Raw genomic sequence first — 18,077 nt, 5'->3', positions numbered from 1 at the left:
CTGAGATGTATATCTAGACAAAAAATAATTGCTAACCCTAGAGGATACTCTATAAAAGAGTTCTGTGAGTTTGTTTCTTTAGATTTTATTGGGAGTTTCTATTCATATTGCCACAGCATTTAAGCAAAAGACTTAACTAGAGGGTTTGCTTTCTTTTTAAAGTGCCATTTACTATTTAGAGCAGTTCTTTGTTCTGCATGTTTATTCTTTAAACAGGTTTTCCTTCAAAACCGTGCTGCAGCAGAAGCTAGGAATTAAGGATATTAGAAGACCTCTTTCTTCCCACTGGTTTTCAACTATATCCTCTCACTGTATAAGTACAGTAGGAACAGACTCATGTCCAGAGGTCCTAATCCAGGTCTTTCAGACAAAGTCCCCCTGAAACCAATGGCAATTTGTCAGACAAGTACACCTTTGCTATATTTTTGTTGACTTTGAGTCAACAGGATAATTAAAGGTAAAAAACCTTCAAAACCTTTAAAATAGTTTTGCAAGTTTACACTACTACTTTTTGAACTAGTAGTATTGGCAGAAGCAACAACACTGTTAGTACAATGATATGTATAAGTTGACATATTCCAATTTAAAATCTTTTACTACTGTAAAATCATTTAACATTTAAGTATTATACAAAGACCTAGTAGTAGATTTTTTTAAATAAAAAGTTTGCAGAACCTTCCTGCATGAATCATCTCTCCTGGCAACACCTGCCCCACAAAGGCAATCTCATAGGATGCCAAAACTCTAATCCCCAAGGCATCTCCTAAAGAAATGGAGAACAAATGCATGGTGTCACTGCCCCAGTTCTCCCGCTTTCCTCTGCTTGGGCAATAAGAATGAAAATTAAAAAACCCAGGAGCACTGAACACTCCTGACAAGTCTGCTTGGCCTGCTCCCAGAAAATCTCATTTACAGAATAAACGTCTTGCTATCTGGAGTTCCTAAATGGCAGCAGACGTGGCTCGTGTTGTGCTAGGGAATATTCACACCCTCTTGTTTAGCCAAGCAGCAGAGAAAGAGTGTGAGAATAGAAGCTGTCTTGTGATGATGTGATTAGCACTGCCTGCTAGATATCATTGCTGTGTTTATAACACAACTAACACAGGAGTTAACTAAGCTTGTAGAAGCCAAGAGCCTACCAGTTTAATCACTATCATGAACTCCTTCCAAGCGCACTCAAAAACACGGAGAATTTTGGCCAGTATGAGCTCACATCACCCAGAGGGCATCTATCAACCAAAACCATTTATTGGGAGTGGCAATTCTAAGCCTCATGTATGGGACAGTATCTGCCATCATCCAACGATCCAGACATTTTTTTTATTTTTTTTTTTATTTGAGGTTTGGGAGAGGATATGGGCATGTTTCTGTTCTTAAATGACCCTCCTTTTTTTTTTTTTTTTTTTTTTTAACCAAACCTCTTCTGCCCAAAGCATCAACAGAACTGTTAGTACCTGCCCTCTTTAGTTCTGTATAACCAAATTTTATGAAGGAAGGAGAATGTGACACAGCACATTACATGTTAAAAGGATACATACTAATACAGTCTCACAGAATTCATCAAGCTTTAGTTAAAGAGAGTCTGTTTGCACACCTTGAGTGTATGGGTTAGTGGAATTATTCTGTGTGACTCTGTAAGGTGTACAAAGGACTGTGCTTTCACTGAGGGTCAAAGATGACAAATTCTTGGAATTATCCTAGAACGTGCCCTAGAAAACTGTTGAGCATCTTGAGAAGAAAGAAGCAAATCCAAGAGCAGACAAATTTATCATCTTTATATAGGTATCAAGCATGGTCTCCTAGATATTCCTGCAAGAATTTAAAAAAGCCTTTAACATTTCAAAACAAACAGTGCAGCACTGTGGAAGATACTCACTATGTTCATGAGGGTGAGGAGGTAGTTTTGAACATGTTCTTTGCCATGGAAACCGGACGACAGAGTCGTCCACACCTAGCAGCACCTCAATGTTGTAGTCGTCATCTCCCGCATGCCTGCGTCGTCTCAGGGTTTCATTCAGTTGCTGTTCTACACTGCTGTACAGGGAACTCAGGTCTCCAAGGCCCCCAAGAAGAGACTCTACAATGAAATAGCAAGATATAAACATCTACTCCAATTCCACTTCAGAAACATCCCCCCGTACAACATCCTCGCCTATACAGTCACCACGTGGAAAAAATAAATCAGGAACTTGGAAGAGGAGAGATTATTCTAGGTACTTACAGGTAGGGGAAATCAGAGACACAATGAAAAATATCAATCACCATATGGTTCTATAATTTACTACACAGTTCATTTCCAGCATAAAAACCATCCTTAAGGACAAGTTAGACCACATGCTTTACTTCCTAACCCAGAATTTCCCCCTTCCTTTTCTGCAACACATCAGGCATGTGTTACAGAGTGCCTGGGCAATACTTAACTTGTGGCCTCAGCATCCTCATACCCAATCCATGGAACATCTAGGCAAGAATTTCTCTTTTTTTTTTTTCTTTTCTTTCTAATATTGTTTAAAAAAATAGATGTTTGAAAACCCTATCCTGTGAGTATCATAGAATATTAGAAGAATCCCTTGAAGACATGGATCAATGGGCAGAGTTAAGATGAATCATTTTGAATTGGCTTTTAAGGGGATATGTTTAGTAGCTTGTATCTGAAGACTCAAAAGCTATTTCTTCCCCTTAGCACAGTAAAGCAAAACGTTATCATGGATTTTTGTCAGGAAAAAGTCACAGCTGTAGGCTGCTTAATTCTTCCAAAAATCAAGCCAACACATCAACAGGCTCTAGGCAATAAACAACAATAAAGATGTCTGTTTGGAACATCTTACATTGCAAATCTTTAGCTAAATACTGCAGTCCTCACTAGGAATTGGACTATTCTTGAGTCTCTGGCTCTGCGACAGAGTCAGGGAGCATCACCATTCCCCCAGGTCTTCCATTCAGGAGAAACAGACAATCCAGCCCCTAAACACACAGAGATCTTCTGCTTTACAAACCCTGCAAAAGCAACCAGCTTCAAAAGGACAGAAAGGAGAGGAAGGTTTTGCTGTCCACTAACACGGACTTGTATCAGAAGGGGGCATTTCCCCAAATGATGGCACAGCTTTCAAGCCCTATTCCTCTACACTGGAGCTGATGAAAGGCAAAGTTGCAAGTACATGAAGTAGACCTTCACACGCTTTCAGGCAAGACTCCCAGTAAACTGCATGCAAGTTTTGCTCATGGAAGGACAGCAGGACCAGGGCCAATGTTGCAAAATGTGCTGGGTGGCCACGATGAAATTTGTAATTCATCCTGAGCAGATTCAACACCCAGCTCAATTAGCTGGGCAGCCTCTCCCTCCCAGGTACCACAGTGGTTCACAGCAACACATAAATAACTCTCCCCAAACCCCACATCAAATGGCAAGGTTGTCCCCAGTTGTTTTCAGAAGCTTAGCCCGTCACTGTGGGTGAGAGACCGGGTCTGCAAACAGCTTACAATTCAACCACAAGTCCTCACATACTCAAGAATGCAAACCCTGTGATAGCACACAAGTGGGAAATTCATAGACAAGCTCCAATTCTAAAAATTGCTGCAGCTGGCAAAGCTGTGGAGTGCAGTGTCCAACGGAAATATACCAGCAATGTCATCATATCACTACACCCGCAGCATGAATGGAATAGCTTGAGATCACTTCAGAAAGAATCAACTATCTGCGCTGTGCAGCACCTTGGTTTGGCTGTCACTTCCCTTACTAAATAGGTGGTTTTGTGGTTCAAAGGAAGAGGAGAATCTCTTTTTTGTGTACCTGTGAGTGGGCAGGAGGAATCAGAAAGGATTTCTCTCCACCACGCCTACCCCGCTCTAATATGGAGTACTTTGTGCACACAGAAGGTACACTTAATATGCCAACATTTCCATACACGTATCCAGAGATTTTTTCATGTGCAATCCCCAACAAGCAGAAAAAATAAACTCACTCTAGGAAGAAATGTATTGACCATTTTGGCCCAGATTCTGGGGGAAAAAAAAGTACCAGAAACATTTTCAAGCATTGAGCCTCCTGCCCCCTAAAATGCAACTTGCATACTTCTTTGTATAGAAGACCCCAGTCTCCCTCGAACTGGGCTCAGTGGTAAAAACAACCACCAACAACACCATTTCACTCACCCTGGCATGCAGCACTTTCCATGAAATGCACCAGGACTTTCCTGGATATCAAGCAGTGCCCACGCTCTCTACATTTTTTTTCTGGTGCTAACTGGTTTTTAACTTCTTGTCTGCTGCTCCTGACGCTCCGTTAAGTACAGTACTCCTTAACAGAGAACTGCTAAGGCAGCACAACAACTGTCCAGCTTTAAAGCTGATCTGAGCTACTTATCAGCCAATAATTAATTAGCCTCATCCTCTGAGTTGCCATTCCTCACATCTGTGCTGGGAAGCAAAGCTGGATAAGATTCTTTACTGAGAGGGTGGTCGGGTGTTGAACAGGCTCCCCAGAGGAATTGGTCACAGCACCGAGCCTGCTGGAGTTCAAAATGGCATTTCGACAAACGCTCTCAGACACATGGTCTGATTTTTGGGTGGTCCTGCATGGAGCCAGGAGCTGGAATCAATGATCCTTGCAGCTTGGGATATTCTATGGTTCTCTGATTTCATAAGTCATCTCCCTAAACATGCTCACTTTGAAGTGCTGTACCCTCTCTGAAAAACCCAAGGTAGTACAAGTGATTTATCTGTTCTCTTGTTTGCCTAGTTTCCATAGTCTAGCACTCCAGTGACTTAAGAGTTAAGCAACCAGATAAAAGCCTGGTTTATACATACTAAGGATAGCTCTGTTTACAAATGCTGCAACCTGCATCCGTTGCCAAACACTGTATAGACTGCAAAGGCAAATAGGATGATGGCATGACACATGAGAGCAGCAGCACAAAGTGAGAAGATGCCTGTGTTCCCATAACCCACTCATTAAAACTACTCTGTTATTCATGATTCAGCTGAGTACTAGTGCACTTGTGGAAATTTTAGAAGAGCTCTCAGACTTGGTGAAGCTTTGCATGGGACTGAAGACTGTTTGAAATACCTCAATTAACAGGAAGTGTTTTACCATAATTGGATCATTCATTCTGGGTTATTTATAAAAAGCTATAGCAGACACAAAGGGAAGGAGGGTCAGTAGACATCCTTTCTGAGCAGCACAAAAAGTGTCCTCAGATATGTCCTGTTCAGGAGACAGCACTGTTATTCTTAGAAATACAAAATACACACATGTAATTTGGAACCTTCCAGGCAGGTGGATGCAGAGACAAACACATTACATTTTTGTATCTGATCTACTCTACAGAAAGCAGAACGGTTGTCCAAGTTACTTACATTTGGTCTGTGCATTGCATTGTGCCAAATGAGACCCGTGACAAAGCCAACACCTATGTTTGCAGTAAAGTTTTAGTGAAAACCATCTTTTATCTCCTCTCAGTATTACTGAGAGCTTCCCTACATTGGAAAGGTGATTTTTTAGAAGGCCACAGCCCCTCTGATTCACAGTTCTTTGAAAATTTTTGATGTAAATGTCATTGTGGAAGCTGCAGGAGGAGGAAACCTTATGGAAAAATGTTAATAGAGCTGTGTACTCTGCAGTATGATTGCTACAACCAGGGAAGACCTCGGCATTCTCCATTCAGTTCTTTCTGTAGGTACTAACACGTACTGGCAATCCAAGGGCAGAGTTCAGCCTGAAGGCTTCTTGCACAAATCTTGGTTAATGCAGAAATAAGATTGTTGTCTGTGGCTTGGTAAAGCTTTCACAGAGCCCCCATCAGTACTGCAATAAATAACAAATACAACCACCTTTTTCCTTTCTAACCCCTTCTCCCCAAACACAAAAGATATCTACACTGCAGGGAGCAATCATCTGCATATATCTAACCAGGGGTGGTTTTGGCATTGAGATAAAACAGTTAACACGTAGGGTAGCCCTGTAGATTTGCTAGCCAAGTGCTAGGGGAGTGCCTTTGGACACCCCCTTATCTGCACTTTGGAGCTGCTGTGAGCTGGTAATGCAGAAATAAATCTTTCCTAACAAAACTCTTGCAGAGCACAGAGCAGGTAATTCAGACACAGAGTGAAGTGGGAGAAAGAACCCTCCTTATTAAGACAAGTGGGAAGAGATCACAGTAATTCTTACTGCAATGAGTTATTTAGATTAATCATTTGAAGACAAAGGTCCTCTGCAGGTTAATCTACAAAGCCTACTGGGCAGCTTTGAATGCACTGTCTAGCACACTGAGGAGGCAGGGCTGTTGTTGGATGGCAATTCTTTGTTATGCACAGAGGAAACTAGTCTGTTTGTTTGCAGATTTGTGCTAGACAGACTAATCCTTCCTAATCTCATTCTGGAATTAGCTGGTTCATTATCTCTTCCTTTTTTATTCTGCTAGTCACCTGCATCTTTTACTTCATGACTTTACCTGTCAGGAAAAGATTAGCCCATGCTCTTTCACCAAGTGAAATGGTTATGTAAACGTTTGGGTAGCAAGACAAAACATACAAGATTGTATGCACATACGCAGGTGTGTATTTTTATTTTATTTTTTCCACGGACACATCAGAGCCTGTCTACCACGCATCATGCAGCAAAAATGAGGAGAGCAAAGAATGACATCTTCCTCCAGTCCAGCTGGGGTTTCTCTGCCAAGAAAAGGCAGGAGGAGTTCTGTGGATGTAGCGGATGAAGTAGTGGAAATGGAACAGGAACACACCAAAAGGGAATCACCCCCACATGCTTTGTCATCGTATTTTGTCGAAAACCACGGCTGCTAGCCTCGTCTTGTGCCACCTCTAGAGACTTGGAACCATGCTGCTGGAATCAGAAGGTAAGTTTCTGTCAAGCATGCATATATCTACAGAGCCTCTCTGTGAACCCAGATGGGTGTATTCAAAAAGACAACTCCTTTGCAGACCAATAAAGTCTGCCTCCCTTCCAGATCCTCTTTCAGAAACACCGAACACTTCACATAAACACCTACGTCAAAAGTCAGGCACAACTGTACCCCTCCTGAATGCTCTCCCATATTAAAAATAACATATTCTGGGTCACAGAAAGAATCTGTTCATTTTTTCCTTGAGCATAACTTAGAAGAGTGAAACTATAGCTGTGTCCCTACTATATTAATTAAAGCTGTGATCTGCCCAAGTCCAATTTAATGAATGCTGTTATCAGTCAAACCTCTCTATACCTAAAGAGAACCCTAAGAGTTTTTCAAATGGAAGGTTCTTACAATATTATTTTATACTTTAAAATATGTGGGCTGAATTGTATGATACTTGCACTGCCTGCTGCACTGAAATCAGCAGCATTCCTTTTATGTATCTGTGTACATATGTTCCTTATATATACTTGCCTAAGGAATAACAAGACACAGCTGGATGCTGCATTCACACACATTTCGCTTGGTGAAGTTGAGCTGAGTGTGACATATCAACACTTCACTCATTTTGAACCAGTACTAGAGACCTCAGGTAGCTGAGGCAAGAGAAAGAAGGCAGGAAGATGCTCTTCAGCAGCAGGAAGAGTTATCTTCAGAATTAGATGTGCCTTGCTTGATCCCTGACTTTCCCCTGTGTCAAAGACATCTCAACAAACAAGGAAACATGCAGGCTCTAAGAAATACCTCTAAAGCAGAAGGCAGAGGTTAATGCAGTATAACTACATACCTCTCCATGGAAACAGCACTTATTTACTTCAACTCACGTGTGGCTCTGAAGAGCAAGGTGATGCCTCTCCTGGACATCACACTCACAGAGGATCTCTGTGATCATCTAAATCTGTCTTTTGGAGGTGCTTCTCTCATCTCAACGTGTCTGAGCTAGCAGACAAGTGGTTCAAATTCAATCATGCACAAAAAGGAGAATGTCTCGAAACAGTGGCAGAGCAAGACAGGACTCGTGCTCCACTCCTAAACACTAACTGCTATCTGGAGAGGAGCCTGGCTCACCTTCCACCCTTTTGGACACTCTTGCATCTTGAGCTGGACATGGTCAGATGGAGTGGGCAAGACTGTCATAACTTAACGGTGACCTACGCCATTTAGGCATAGGTTTAATGCTTAGTATTAATAACAATGCTTTTAAAAAGAAAAGGAGAGCAGAGAAGGAAGAATTGCATTTCAGTGAGGATCCTAAGCATGAAAACAGTGATCAACAGAGATGAGATCTAAGGAGAGAAAGGAAGTATGAGTGAAGATGGAACGGAGAGATCGGGGGCCTGCAAACATCTCAGTGAGGTTCTTCTGAGCTTGGTGAAGGCCCAGCAGTGGTGCCAGAGGAGGACAGCTGTACGTCAGGGCACACTGGTAAAACTGTGTGTGAGGCCAGTGTGTGAGCTCCGGTTGTGTCCCCGCACCCACTGCTGCACAGCAGGTATATGGGCCACACGTTTAGACTCTAGGAGCAGGATGATGTCACAGAGTCAGCCGTAAGTTTGAATTTCTTTTTGCCAAAATATTACAACCTACTGACAAATTTAGGAGAAGCAAGCACTCACTTGTCTAATTTAACCTTTTCCTGAAAATACACTTGGCAGTGGAGTGTAGGAGGCTCCACAAATTCATAATGAAAATAAATGAGAAATCAGTTTGGAACAAATTGGGATCAATGTATATCCCTTCTTAACAGGTGTGTTAACACACAAAATGTCCCCCAAGACAGCTGTATTCTGTAGCAACAGCAACAACAAAAAACCATCCATCCATTATGCTATTTTCAAAGAAAGGAAACCAGGCCAACTCATAATGTCATTTCTAAAGTTGCGTTAAGTAGCCGTTGTGCATTTTTCTACTTGTTAAGGGCTGGACAAATGTGTTTGCATGATTGCTTTCTCCCCTAGTTAGAGTTTCTTGAAACTCTGTATTTTCTTCAGCTCTCTAAACCTTTGCTAGCAGCGTGGAGACAGGCATTCACAGTTAAATTTTTCTCTGACCCTTTTTCCCTGTCTCAATGCTCGAATCTTTCAGGCTGCTACAGAGCTTAGTCAATTGCATTATTTTTCTCTGTTGAACTTCAGTGCATCTGCAGGCAGGACAACACCTACAGCTTCTGGCTGACTTTGAGGGAAGGCCTTCAGTATCTTTGACCAACATGTCAAAAAAACCCCAAACAAATAAAGGTAAAACCAGGGCTTGATCACTGAAGAAACAAGCTCAAGATAACCTTTCACCGTCTTGATCTTAGAGCGAGGTCAGTAAGAGGGAGATCTGATGACTGAAAAGCTCAGGTTGGAAAGGCCCTCTGGAGGCCGCTCCGTCCAGCCTGCTGCTCGAAGCAGGGCCAAATTCACAGTTCCAGCAGGCTGCCCAGAGACTCATCCAGGCAATTTTGAAACTCTTGGTGGATGGAGGTTCCAGCACCTCTCTGGGCCCTGATCCAGGGAACCACCCTCCCAGGGAACAATTTTTCCTAATATCTACTCTGATTCCCTGTGTTCCAGCTTGTGGTTGTTGCCTCTTGTTCTTTTGTTACCCATTTCTGAGATGTCTTCCATATATAACCCCTGTACCTAATGTTATTTCCAAATATTTACACATTAGTTGTCTTTTTCCAGGGGTCTATACAGCACTCAGACATGAGTGCCTTCAAGACATAAAAAAGTTATCATGAAAAAGTTATTCAGTAGCTTCAAACCTATTAAAGACTGAGATTTTATCTAGATTTTACCTATGCTGCATGTACAACAGATTGTCTTCAGCAACTTGGTTTATACAAAAGCTCAGCTCCCATTTAAATGCACACGTGAAACTCAGCCTGATTTAGAAGAATTTCAAGTATTACAGTGGATTTTTAACAGTTGCACAACACACTTTGCTGACTACGTGGTTTGTTCCCTACCAACTACCTCTGCAGAAAAAACTAAGATGTTGGCACCTTCTAAAGACCTGATGCTTTAGATAGGGAACAAGAGATACCAGGAGGTGATGACTCATCTGGGAATCCAAGAATACCAGTTGGCTTCTGCAGAAAGTTTACCAAATAATTACCATGAGAAACAGCAGGCTGCTTATTTATAACAAAGGTCAATATATGCACTTCAATAAATCTATGAAAGCCCTTGATTTTTCTGCCTGTTAAGGCTTATCTTGAAGTTTGCCTTTTGAAAAGCCAAGGAACAAAAGAATCGTCACTTGGGTCAAACGCTGATTCCAAAATAATTATGATTACTAACTTATTTCCCCAGGAACTATGTACAATTTATTTTATTTTTTGTGGCACTGCTGGCACAATCCATTTAATAGGGATCAGTGCTTGTAAAAGAAACAACTCAGATTGTCATGTGGAAAATATTATGTCAGGATGTTCTCATTAGATTCTGGGATGTGCTGAAAGTTGTGTGCTTTGATTTATTAGGTCCTTCAAAAAAATTCTATCAAGTTAACCATGCTCCCTTACCTTTTCTTGAAGAGTTGCATGAAATCACTATTAAGTCTAGAAGAGTTAGAATGACTTTCTAACAATATCATAACTTTTTTTTCACATGCAAAGAGCCCATCCTTAAGCATCAGTGCCCTGAACCCCCCTTCCCACACAAAACAATACACTGGGACTTGCAAACTTCACCGAGAGCCAGTTCCTTAATATTGTTATTGTCTTTTTGGAATGTGTGTGCAAGTTTGTTGCTACTCTTCACTGCTTAATTGTTGCCAAAACTTCTGCTTGTTTGTTTTTGGGGGGCTCAGCTAAGGAAGAGTTTGTATCTGCAACAAGTATTACCAAGCAAGTCAGACAAAAGAATTACATGGTAGTGTATGTGCTTCTAGAAGCCAATGGACACCCTGCAGGGTGTCCCTCTGTGTTATGTCACAATAAATATTGTCGATTAAATTTTGATAACACTTAAACAAAAGCAGTTCTATTACTGCAGAAACATAGTGTGGAGGTACAGAGAGGAGAGAACCAGATTTAACCTTTTTCTTAAGGGAGACATAACCATTGCAAGTCATTCCTCCTCTTCTCTGAAGACTTCTGTAAATTTGTTGGAAAAAGACTGATGGGCATAGTAGAAAAGCAAGCTATCAGAAAATTACCTGGATGTGACTCCCAGTTGTGCTGCTCTGTCAACCACCCAACAAAACCAATGGGAAGCTGGTATCACGTTCAGTCAATTCTGAATAGTACTGTTCAGGCAGGTGTTCAAAGGCATCTAAAACAAGTTGCAGTGGGAGCTAGGTATTTACCTTGCTTTTTTAAGTCCTAATCAAATAAACATGAAATGGTCATAATTGCTAGGCACCCTCAGATCATCAGGCTAAGAAGGTACATGGGCGAGATTTCAGTTGTTTCCTACTTTTCAGAGCTGCTGTCAGCACCATGTCAGACATAGGTGGGAAGAGGGACAGGTGCTGAAAAGTCTCAGAAGAGCAATAGGCTTTTTCTTCATCCGAGGTCAATTTGTGCATGAATGACAGACAGAGTCTCAGAGGCACCAAGACGTACAGTAGAGGATAGTGAAGAAAACAGAGCTCCTGCGGGACCACCAAGGTGAGAACCTTTTCTATTAAAAAAAAATGGCTTGAAATGCTCAACATGAAACAGTCACAGTCTTATTGTTTGCACTGTGATAAGCCTAAAGATCTGTGCACAAAAATCAGCAGGTTTTGTACAAAAACCACACAGCACTAAGTTCAAAGTGCCCTATTTCTTTCAATGGCAGAGACAGGCAGAGAAAAACAGCTGAAAAGCCATGCCTCCCATGTGAGAGCTGCAGCCCTGTGGTAAATATAGCCCAGAATCTTTAAACACATAATTCCTCCAGGCTTTTTGGCTACTTTTTGACTGAAATTATATTAAATTCAAAAGTGAAGTAAAAATCCTGGGAAAGGCAAATACAAAAAATACACATTACAAAATACTTATCTCTTAAAAAGAAAGGGAATTTATTTGCATCCCAAAGCCTATTTATTTGGCACCCAAGAGCCAAGGGGTACTGGAAACATATTTACATAAAGTAATCTTCACATGAGGGTATCCAAAGGGATGGTGAAAAAAAAAGCTGGTCACACAGCACAAACACAGAAGTCACCTGAAAATACCGAAAACCTACAAAACCATATGTATCACTTTACAGATTAAATAATACAGCGTTTAAATATTAACTGAAGATATTTAGGAGTTAAGAATTAAGAAGAAAAACTCAGTAACGTTGCCCAGAAGATGCCAAGAAAATGAAGGCACAGGAAAGCAAAATTAAAGAAATGACCACACATCAGCTGTTCTTTCTACTGTATGTTATACACCACATATGTATTGAAGTGAGCATCTAATAACGTGACAAGCAAGGTTTGTTGGTAGACGTCACATCTTGTAAAGCAAGCTAGCAGAACTGAAAAATCCTGACAGCGTTGCAAGCACACAAGCTTTTTGAAACAGAAGCAACAATCATTCAAGAGTATATGCTGGAAACAATTGTTCTGAGTTTGATAATACTCAGATCTTCAGATCGCATGACAGGAAATGGAACTGGCATGTGTGGACCATTAGCAGAGGAGAAAGATGCTATGGCATTTCTTAACAAAAATGGAGTGATAGGTAATTTAGAGCTCTTAGGAGTGAGGAGAGCCTAGGGGAAGTCTCGGAGAAAGAAACACCAACAAAATGGAAGAAAGACCTCCCAGCCTACAGGATGACTGCTTACACTTCCAAGCTAATGGTGAACCTAGTCTGATGAACTATCCTGTGAAATAAAAATAGCAGCTAATATATTCATACACAACTCCACATTCACAGTACATTAACCACAGTGAGGAACCAAGGAAAAAAGCGAGAAAAAAATCCTGTGAATTCATATTCATTCTGGTTATCTTCCAACTTCCTCTGATGACTAAGTGAGCTGCACCTTGGAGCATCAGCTCTGTTTATACCCTCTTCAGTGGGATCCTTAGAGTGACAATGGCTCAGAGAATTAGAAACAAATGGGAATTAAAGGCAGGTCTGAATCTCTGGGTTGCAGGATTATTCATTAACTGCATGAGCTCAATGGGCCACAAACACAAATTATTATCTTACTTTATTGTTAGACTTTGAAGAGAAACGAAAATGAAAGTGCTGACTGACTCCATAAAATACTTGCTTCTTTGGTACCTTAGTAAATCTAGTTGCAGAATTCCAGGAAAGATGGAAGATTTCCTGCACTATATTCCTTGTTAGCTCTACAGAGTCAGCATTGCCCTGACACAACAGGAATCGTATCATCAGTGAAAATGTTTCTTAGCACTTGTTTATGTGACAGATTGATGCCAGCAGCACACTTAGGAGACCATGCAGAACCACCAAATTCTGTATATATTTGAATATGTTTAGAGCCAGCTTGGGATAAATTTTCCAATGCAATCTGCTAGAATTTTACCCCCTAATTTTCTTGTCATCAACTCCCTACTTGGCACGAGGTTTTGCTAAAAATGTAGGTTATCCTTACCTGACAGCAAACATACACAAAACAAAGCCAGAAATTAAATGGGATTAAGGAAGCTATAATTAAGTATGTCTCAGTTTGAGTCAATTTTTAACTGTTTGTTTTCCATCCTATGACCAGAAACTGGTAATACCAAAACCAAAAGAAGAACTTCATCTGGTTCTAGAGTTCTCACTACTGGAGAGCGTGAGTTTGCTAGAGCGAGGTTACACTTGATATGCTAACATTGCAACATTCTGTGTTCAGATGATTCCTGGTGAAAGCAATTTTAGATTCGTCTGTGAACTTGCCATGCCCTAGGACTTAGAAAGCATAAAAGAAGTGTTGCTAGAAATGCAAATGTCACTGTGAGGTTGTAACACTTAAAATCATACTAAGATAAGAAGCAGCTAGAAAACATTCGTGGGTGAGGGGTGCTGGCAGGCACAGTGCTGTCGTAAATAATTGGATGTAAAAGTTATGGAATAAACCTGTAGCCTTTAGCTTGCAGAGCCAGAGTGGGTCTGGTTCATGTAAAGCAAGCAGGAGGCATACATCTGAGGCATGCCAACTTGAAAGACAGGAGTTGTTTTTAGAAAAGAATGAAGTCCATGGCATGTGCCAGATCTGCACCAAAGAATGCCTATGAGATCATTTCTCAAAAGGCCTTCCTTCCATAGTCCTGACATGATATAAACTGGTTTGGTATTTACGCATGCTGGAAACTCCTTCAATACATTTTACAGCTTTAAGTAAAAACAGCTGTCACCACTCTGAATCTACTGTTAGAAATACCACAAAGACACACACACACGGCACTATGCAGGCTCTCAGACTTGCAAAAAAAAAAATAAAGTGCCACAGGTGCACTGGGATGTGAAATACAAGTCTACTCAGATACCTCAGGGTTTAGCAAAATGCTGTCAAAAGATGCTGCGTAAGTCTCAGAATCAAACTGAGATCAATTTGAACATGCTGCCAGTCTTTGCTCAAGGACTGCTGGCTTCTACTTTGGCAATCAGAAGCTTAAGAGCACAGTAAGGACACTCTCCATATCCACTACTGCAGCAAAGAGGAGAAGTAATGCTAAAAATCCACAGCCTACTTTCTGTATAGCCCCGTGGCCTAGGGAATACATTAGCACCTTGCCTTGCCAGCACTAACACGAGATCACAGTTCTGCATTAGCTTAACATGGACCTCAGGACTTGTCTGGCCTTGCCCTGGCTCATCTGCTCTTGACCTTATTTTTAGCTTGGTTTTAGCTGTGACATCGCACTGCCCATCAACAGATGACTGCTGCCTGGTTTGTCTAACAGCAACAGTAAAGTTATCCAATAGTCTGATGATTAATGGATAAATTGTTTTAGCTTCAGCTTCCCCCTTTCATTGTTACTATAAAGACTTATTCTATATAGAAAAAAGCTAACAAATCGAAGTGATCATGGGATAACGCTATCTGCAGACCTGTACCAAAGAGTTAGAAGCAGACTGCTTGACAACCTATATCAGTGACACCAAGTGGGCCCATAACCAACAAGGAAAAACATCCACCATCAGGAGCAGAGGCCTCCAAGTGAGGAGCTCACACCACTGCAACTCAGAGCAGCGAAACACAGCAAGGGGGAGAAAAAAACAAAACAAAACAAAAAAGGGGCAGATGTTTGCAGGCTTCTATGTATCAGTTTTAGTTGCATTTTTAAAATAATTGGATAATTTGAATTGCACATGGTAGTAGGATTGTTACTGTATTTGAAGTAACAGCTGTATTTTGATCAGGTTGTTACAACATTAATTAGACTAACAATAATTTTTAGTTGTTTTGTATCCACACAGAAAGCGTATTCTGCCTGCCCATCATGATAACCTGAAAGAGAAGTAGAGCTATGGTGCCTGGGCACAGAGTCAACAGCTACAGAACAAACTGCTAATGGAGAAAGGTTCTCCCATCTTCCTGAAACGACAGGATCCTTCCAGTCACCTTCCAGAAAAGTAGCTTCCCCATTTAAAAGCTTAGCAACAAACTCCTGCTCTCCAAAAAGGAAGCTCTGACTAAAGAAGAGATTAATCCACTGACAAATCCCACAGCAATTATCCCTAGGAGAGGAAACAGTAGTTCATTTTAGTTTCCTTCATCAGAGAATGAGATAAGGAATATATATATGTAGTTTTGCTAGTCAAACTTTGGTGTCAGAGTATGGTTTGTAGTAGACATTCAGTGCACACTGGCCTATGGCAGGCAGGCTGTTGGCATTGCCTAGCGGAGCTGGCAGCTAATATATTTAACTTGCACAAATGACCCCAGAGCAAGAGTTGAAACTGGAGACTTGAATCAGGACAGATCAGGGGACATGAGAGCACTTTCTGGATGAACTGTAACCTCTTTGAAGAAGTAAGAACTGCCTATTTATTATTTGACGCTGCTTAAGTCAAAATGGCATTTATTCTTTTATTTCAACCATGGAATGTTCAATTTTCTTGTAAACTAAACTCACTGTCGAAGCTAACCTGACACGTCCATGAAAGGTCACGAGGTAGCCCTATCAGGACTGCTCACCACTGCTGCTTTAGACCTTCCACTGATCACTCCCAAGGTCACTACAGGCAGTGGCAGTTTTAAACCTCTGATGTGACAGAAGGCAGCAATAATAGAAAAAATTTGCCATCAGGTTAAAACAAAACAAATCAAAAAAGCAGTAAACCCTATTTATAAATAGATAGCTGCAGGTGGCATGAAAAGGGGAAAAGCAAAAATCAGAAAAACAAGCCAACCAATTCCTTAATCATAAAAGCCTAACACAATTCTTCCTTATGTATCATTTTCCCTCATTAATGGGGCTCTTACATCTTCCCTTTTGTTGGAAGTCTAACTGCTTTGGTTGTTCATTTCGCTTCGATGAAGCGGGTGATGTGTTTATATATAGTTGCTTAGTTTGAAATGCTTTGAAAGGAATTTGTTTCTAAACATGTGGAACCTGTTATTGCAACAGTAAATGTGTAACAGGAGCCTGGCGTGGCCTGTGCTCATCTGTACTCCCAACCACAGTTATTATCAGTACTGAGAAGCTCACTGTCTACTGTCAACAACAATTACATTCTAATCATCTCTTTATCTGCCTTAAGCCTCTGAAAGTCTGCAAAGCCTACTACAGTGGCCAGACAGAACAGCAAGACATCAGCTCCATTTGATAGGGCCTTCTTTGGAACGGGGAGGAGCGCCTTGCCAAAAGCAGGGAAGTAGTAAGTAGACAAATTACTCTCATGGAAGGTGCCGAGCTTGGTAACTAACTAGGGGGCCTTGTATATGCCACCAACATGCAATTGAATGGTCTACCTGAAAGTAAATAGCTCAGAATCTGTGCCGTGACCAGCTTCCCAAATTACATAAAGTCACTGTAATGGGAGCCTGTCAGTTTGCCCCTTGCAAGGGGAAAGCTCTCTCATCAGCTCAGGAAAAAGTCTATGTCATTTTCCAGGACAGCTTTTGTATCCTCTTGCCCACAGAGAAGCAGAAGGAATGATTCCCTCACTAAAATGCTTCAATAGAAGAGCTCCATGGCTATGCCTTACTAACACAGACTGAGCCAAAATTTGTATCCAGCTGGAGAGGAGAGCTGTGAAAAGCTGAAGATGATGCAGCTAAGCTTTTCCATTAATGTAATTACCAACAGTGAAAACACATCATAAAAATCCAAGGAAAAAATGTCAGTTGTGAAAAGGTGGGGCATGGTAACCTGCTACTTCAAAAATGCTGAAGTACAAGAACATTTCACACGGCAACACACTGGAAAACCCAAAATATACTTTTCTTTTCTGTAGAAAGAAAGAAACATAAACACATTTCTCAGTGACTTGCACTGCTCTAAGTTCTCTTGAACCTCCGAGTCCAAACGAACCACTAACACCACAAGTTTTTAAGAAAGGACCTGTGAGTGCTGAGCATTCTCTACTCTCTGCTGCCATAACAACCCTTCCCTGATGCCTACCCACCTGTACAGATAGAGCTATGAAGCCTGGGCAATGCAGTTGGAGGACACTGGCTGTAGCAGACCTTCAGTCTGATGCAATAAAACACCTGAAGTCCGAATGAGAATGAGAAGTGGAAGAGGGAAGAGATGAAGCTCTGTCAAAATGCCAAAGCTGGAAGCTTTACAAATAAAGAAATGAAAGATTTCTCAACTTATTGGGATCAAAATAAGTTCTTCTTAGCTCTTGTATGTTCATGTGTCCACACAACAGCTGTAGAAGGAATAGCTAGGCCTGTTTCCCTTCTGAACTAAAGGAACCTCTTTACAGGTATAAAAAGGAAAATTATTCTTCAACATCCTCAGTCTCTCTTCTGATGTGGCTACAACAGATGCAGGGCTGCAAATTTTTCTTCAGACCATATCCAGGCATCAGCTGATACTGACCCAGACACACAGACATGACGCTCATCTTCCTTTCTTACAGAAAGGCTGATTTGTCTGCAAGGGTAGCTTTGGTAGATTAGGTCATACATGTAAGGTCTTGGTCAGAATAAATGAGTGTTGCTGTGTATTATTATACCTCATATTTTATTTCAGAAGAGATATTTAATGTTGGCTTTTTAACAAATAGGCACTAGCAGAAGTGATATCATACTAAGAATGAGGTCAAATACATGATATCCATGCAGA

The 18,077-nt window shown here is 41.1% G+C and overlaps 1 protein-coding gene across 1 annotated transcript in view; it reads right to left on the bottom strand.

Annotated features, from left to right (window-relative positions):
- ADAMTS3 (ADAM metallopeptidase with thrombospondin type 1 motif 3) overlaps positions 1-18,077 on the bottom strand; it is a 124,249-nt gene that overhangs the window by 36,903 nt on the left and 69,269 nt on the right. Inside the window, 2 exon segments of the mRNA XM_040555664.1 lie at positions 1,873-1,927; positions 1,929-2,077. Coding sequence (XP_040411598.1) covers positions 1,873-1,927; positions 1,929-2,077 — 204 coding nt within the window.

The sequence above is a fragment of the Cygnus olor genome, chromosome 4, assembly GCF_009769625.2.
Source record: "Cygnus olor isolate bCygOlo1 chromosome 4, bCygOlo1.pri.v2, whole genome shotgun sequence".
NCBI lineage: Eukaryota > Metazoa > Chordata > Aves > Anseriformes > Anatidae > Cygnus > Cygnus olor.
Note: the sequence above shows the minus strand (reverse complement) of the source record. Positions and strands in the feature narration are given on the sequence as shown.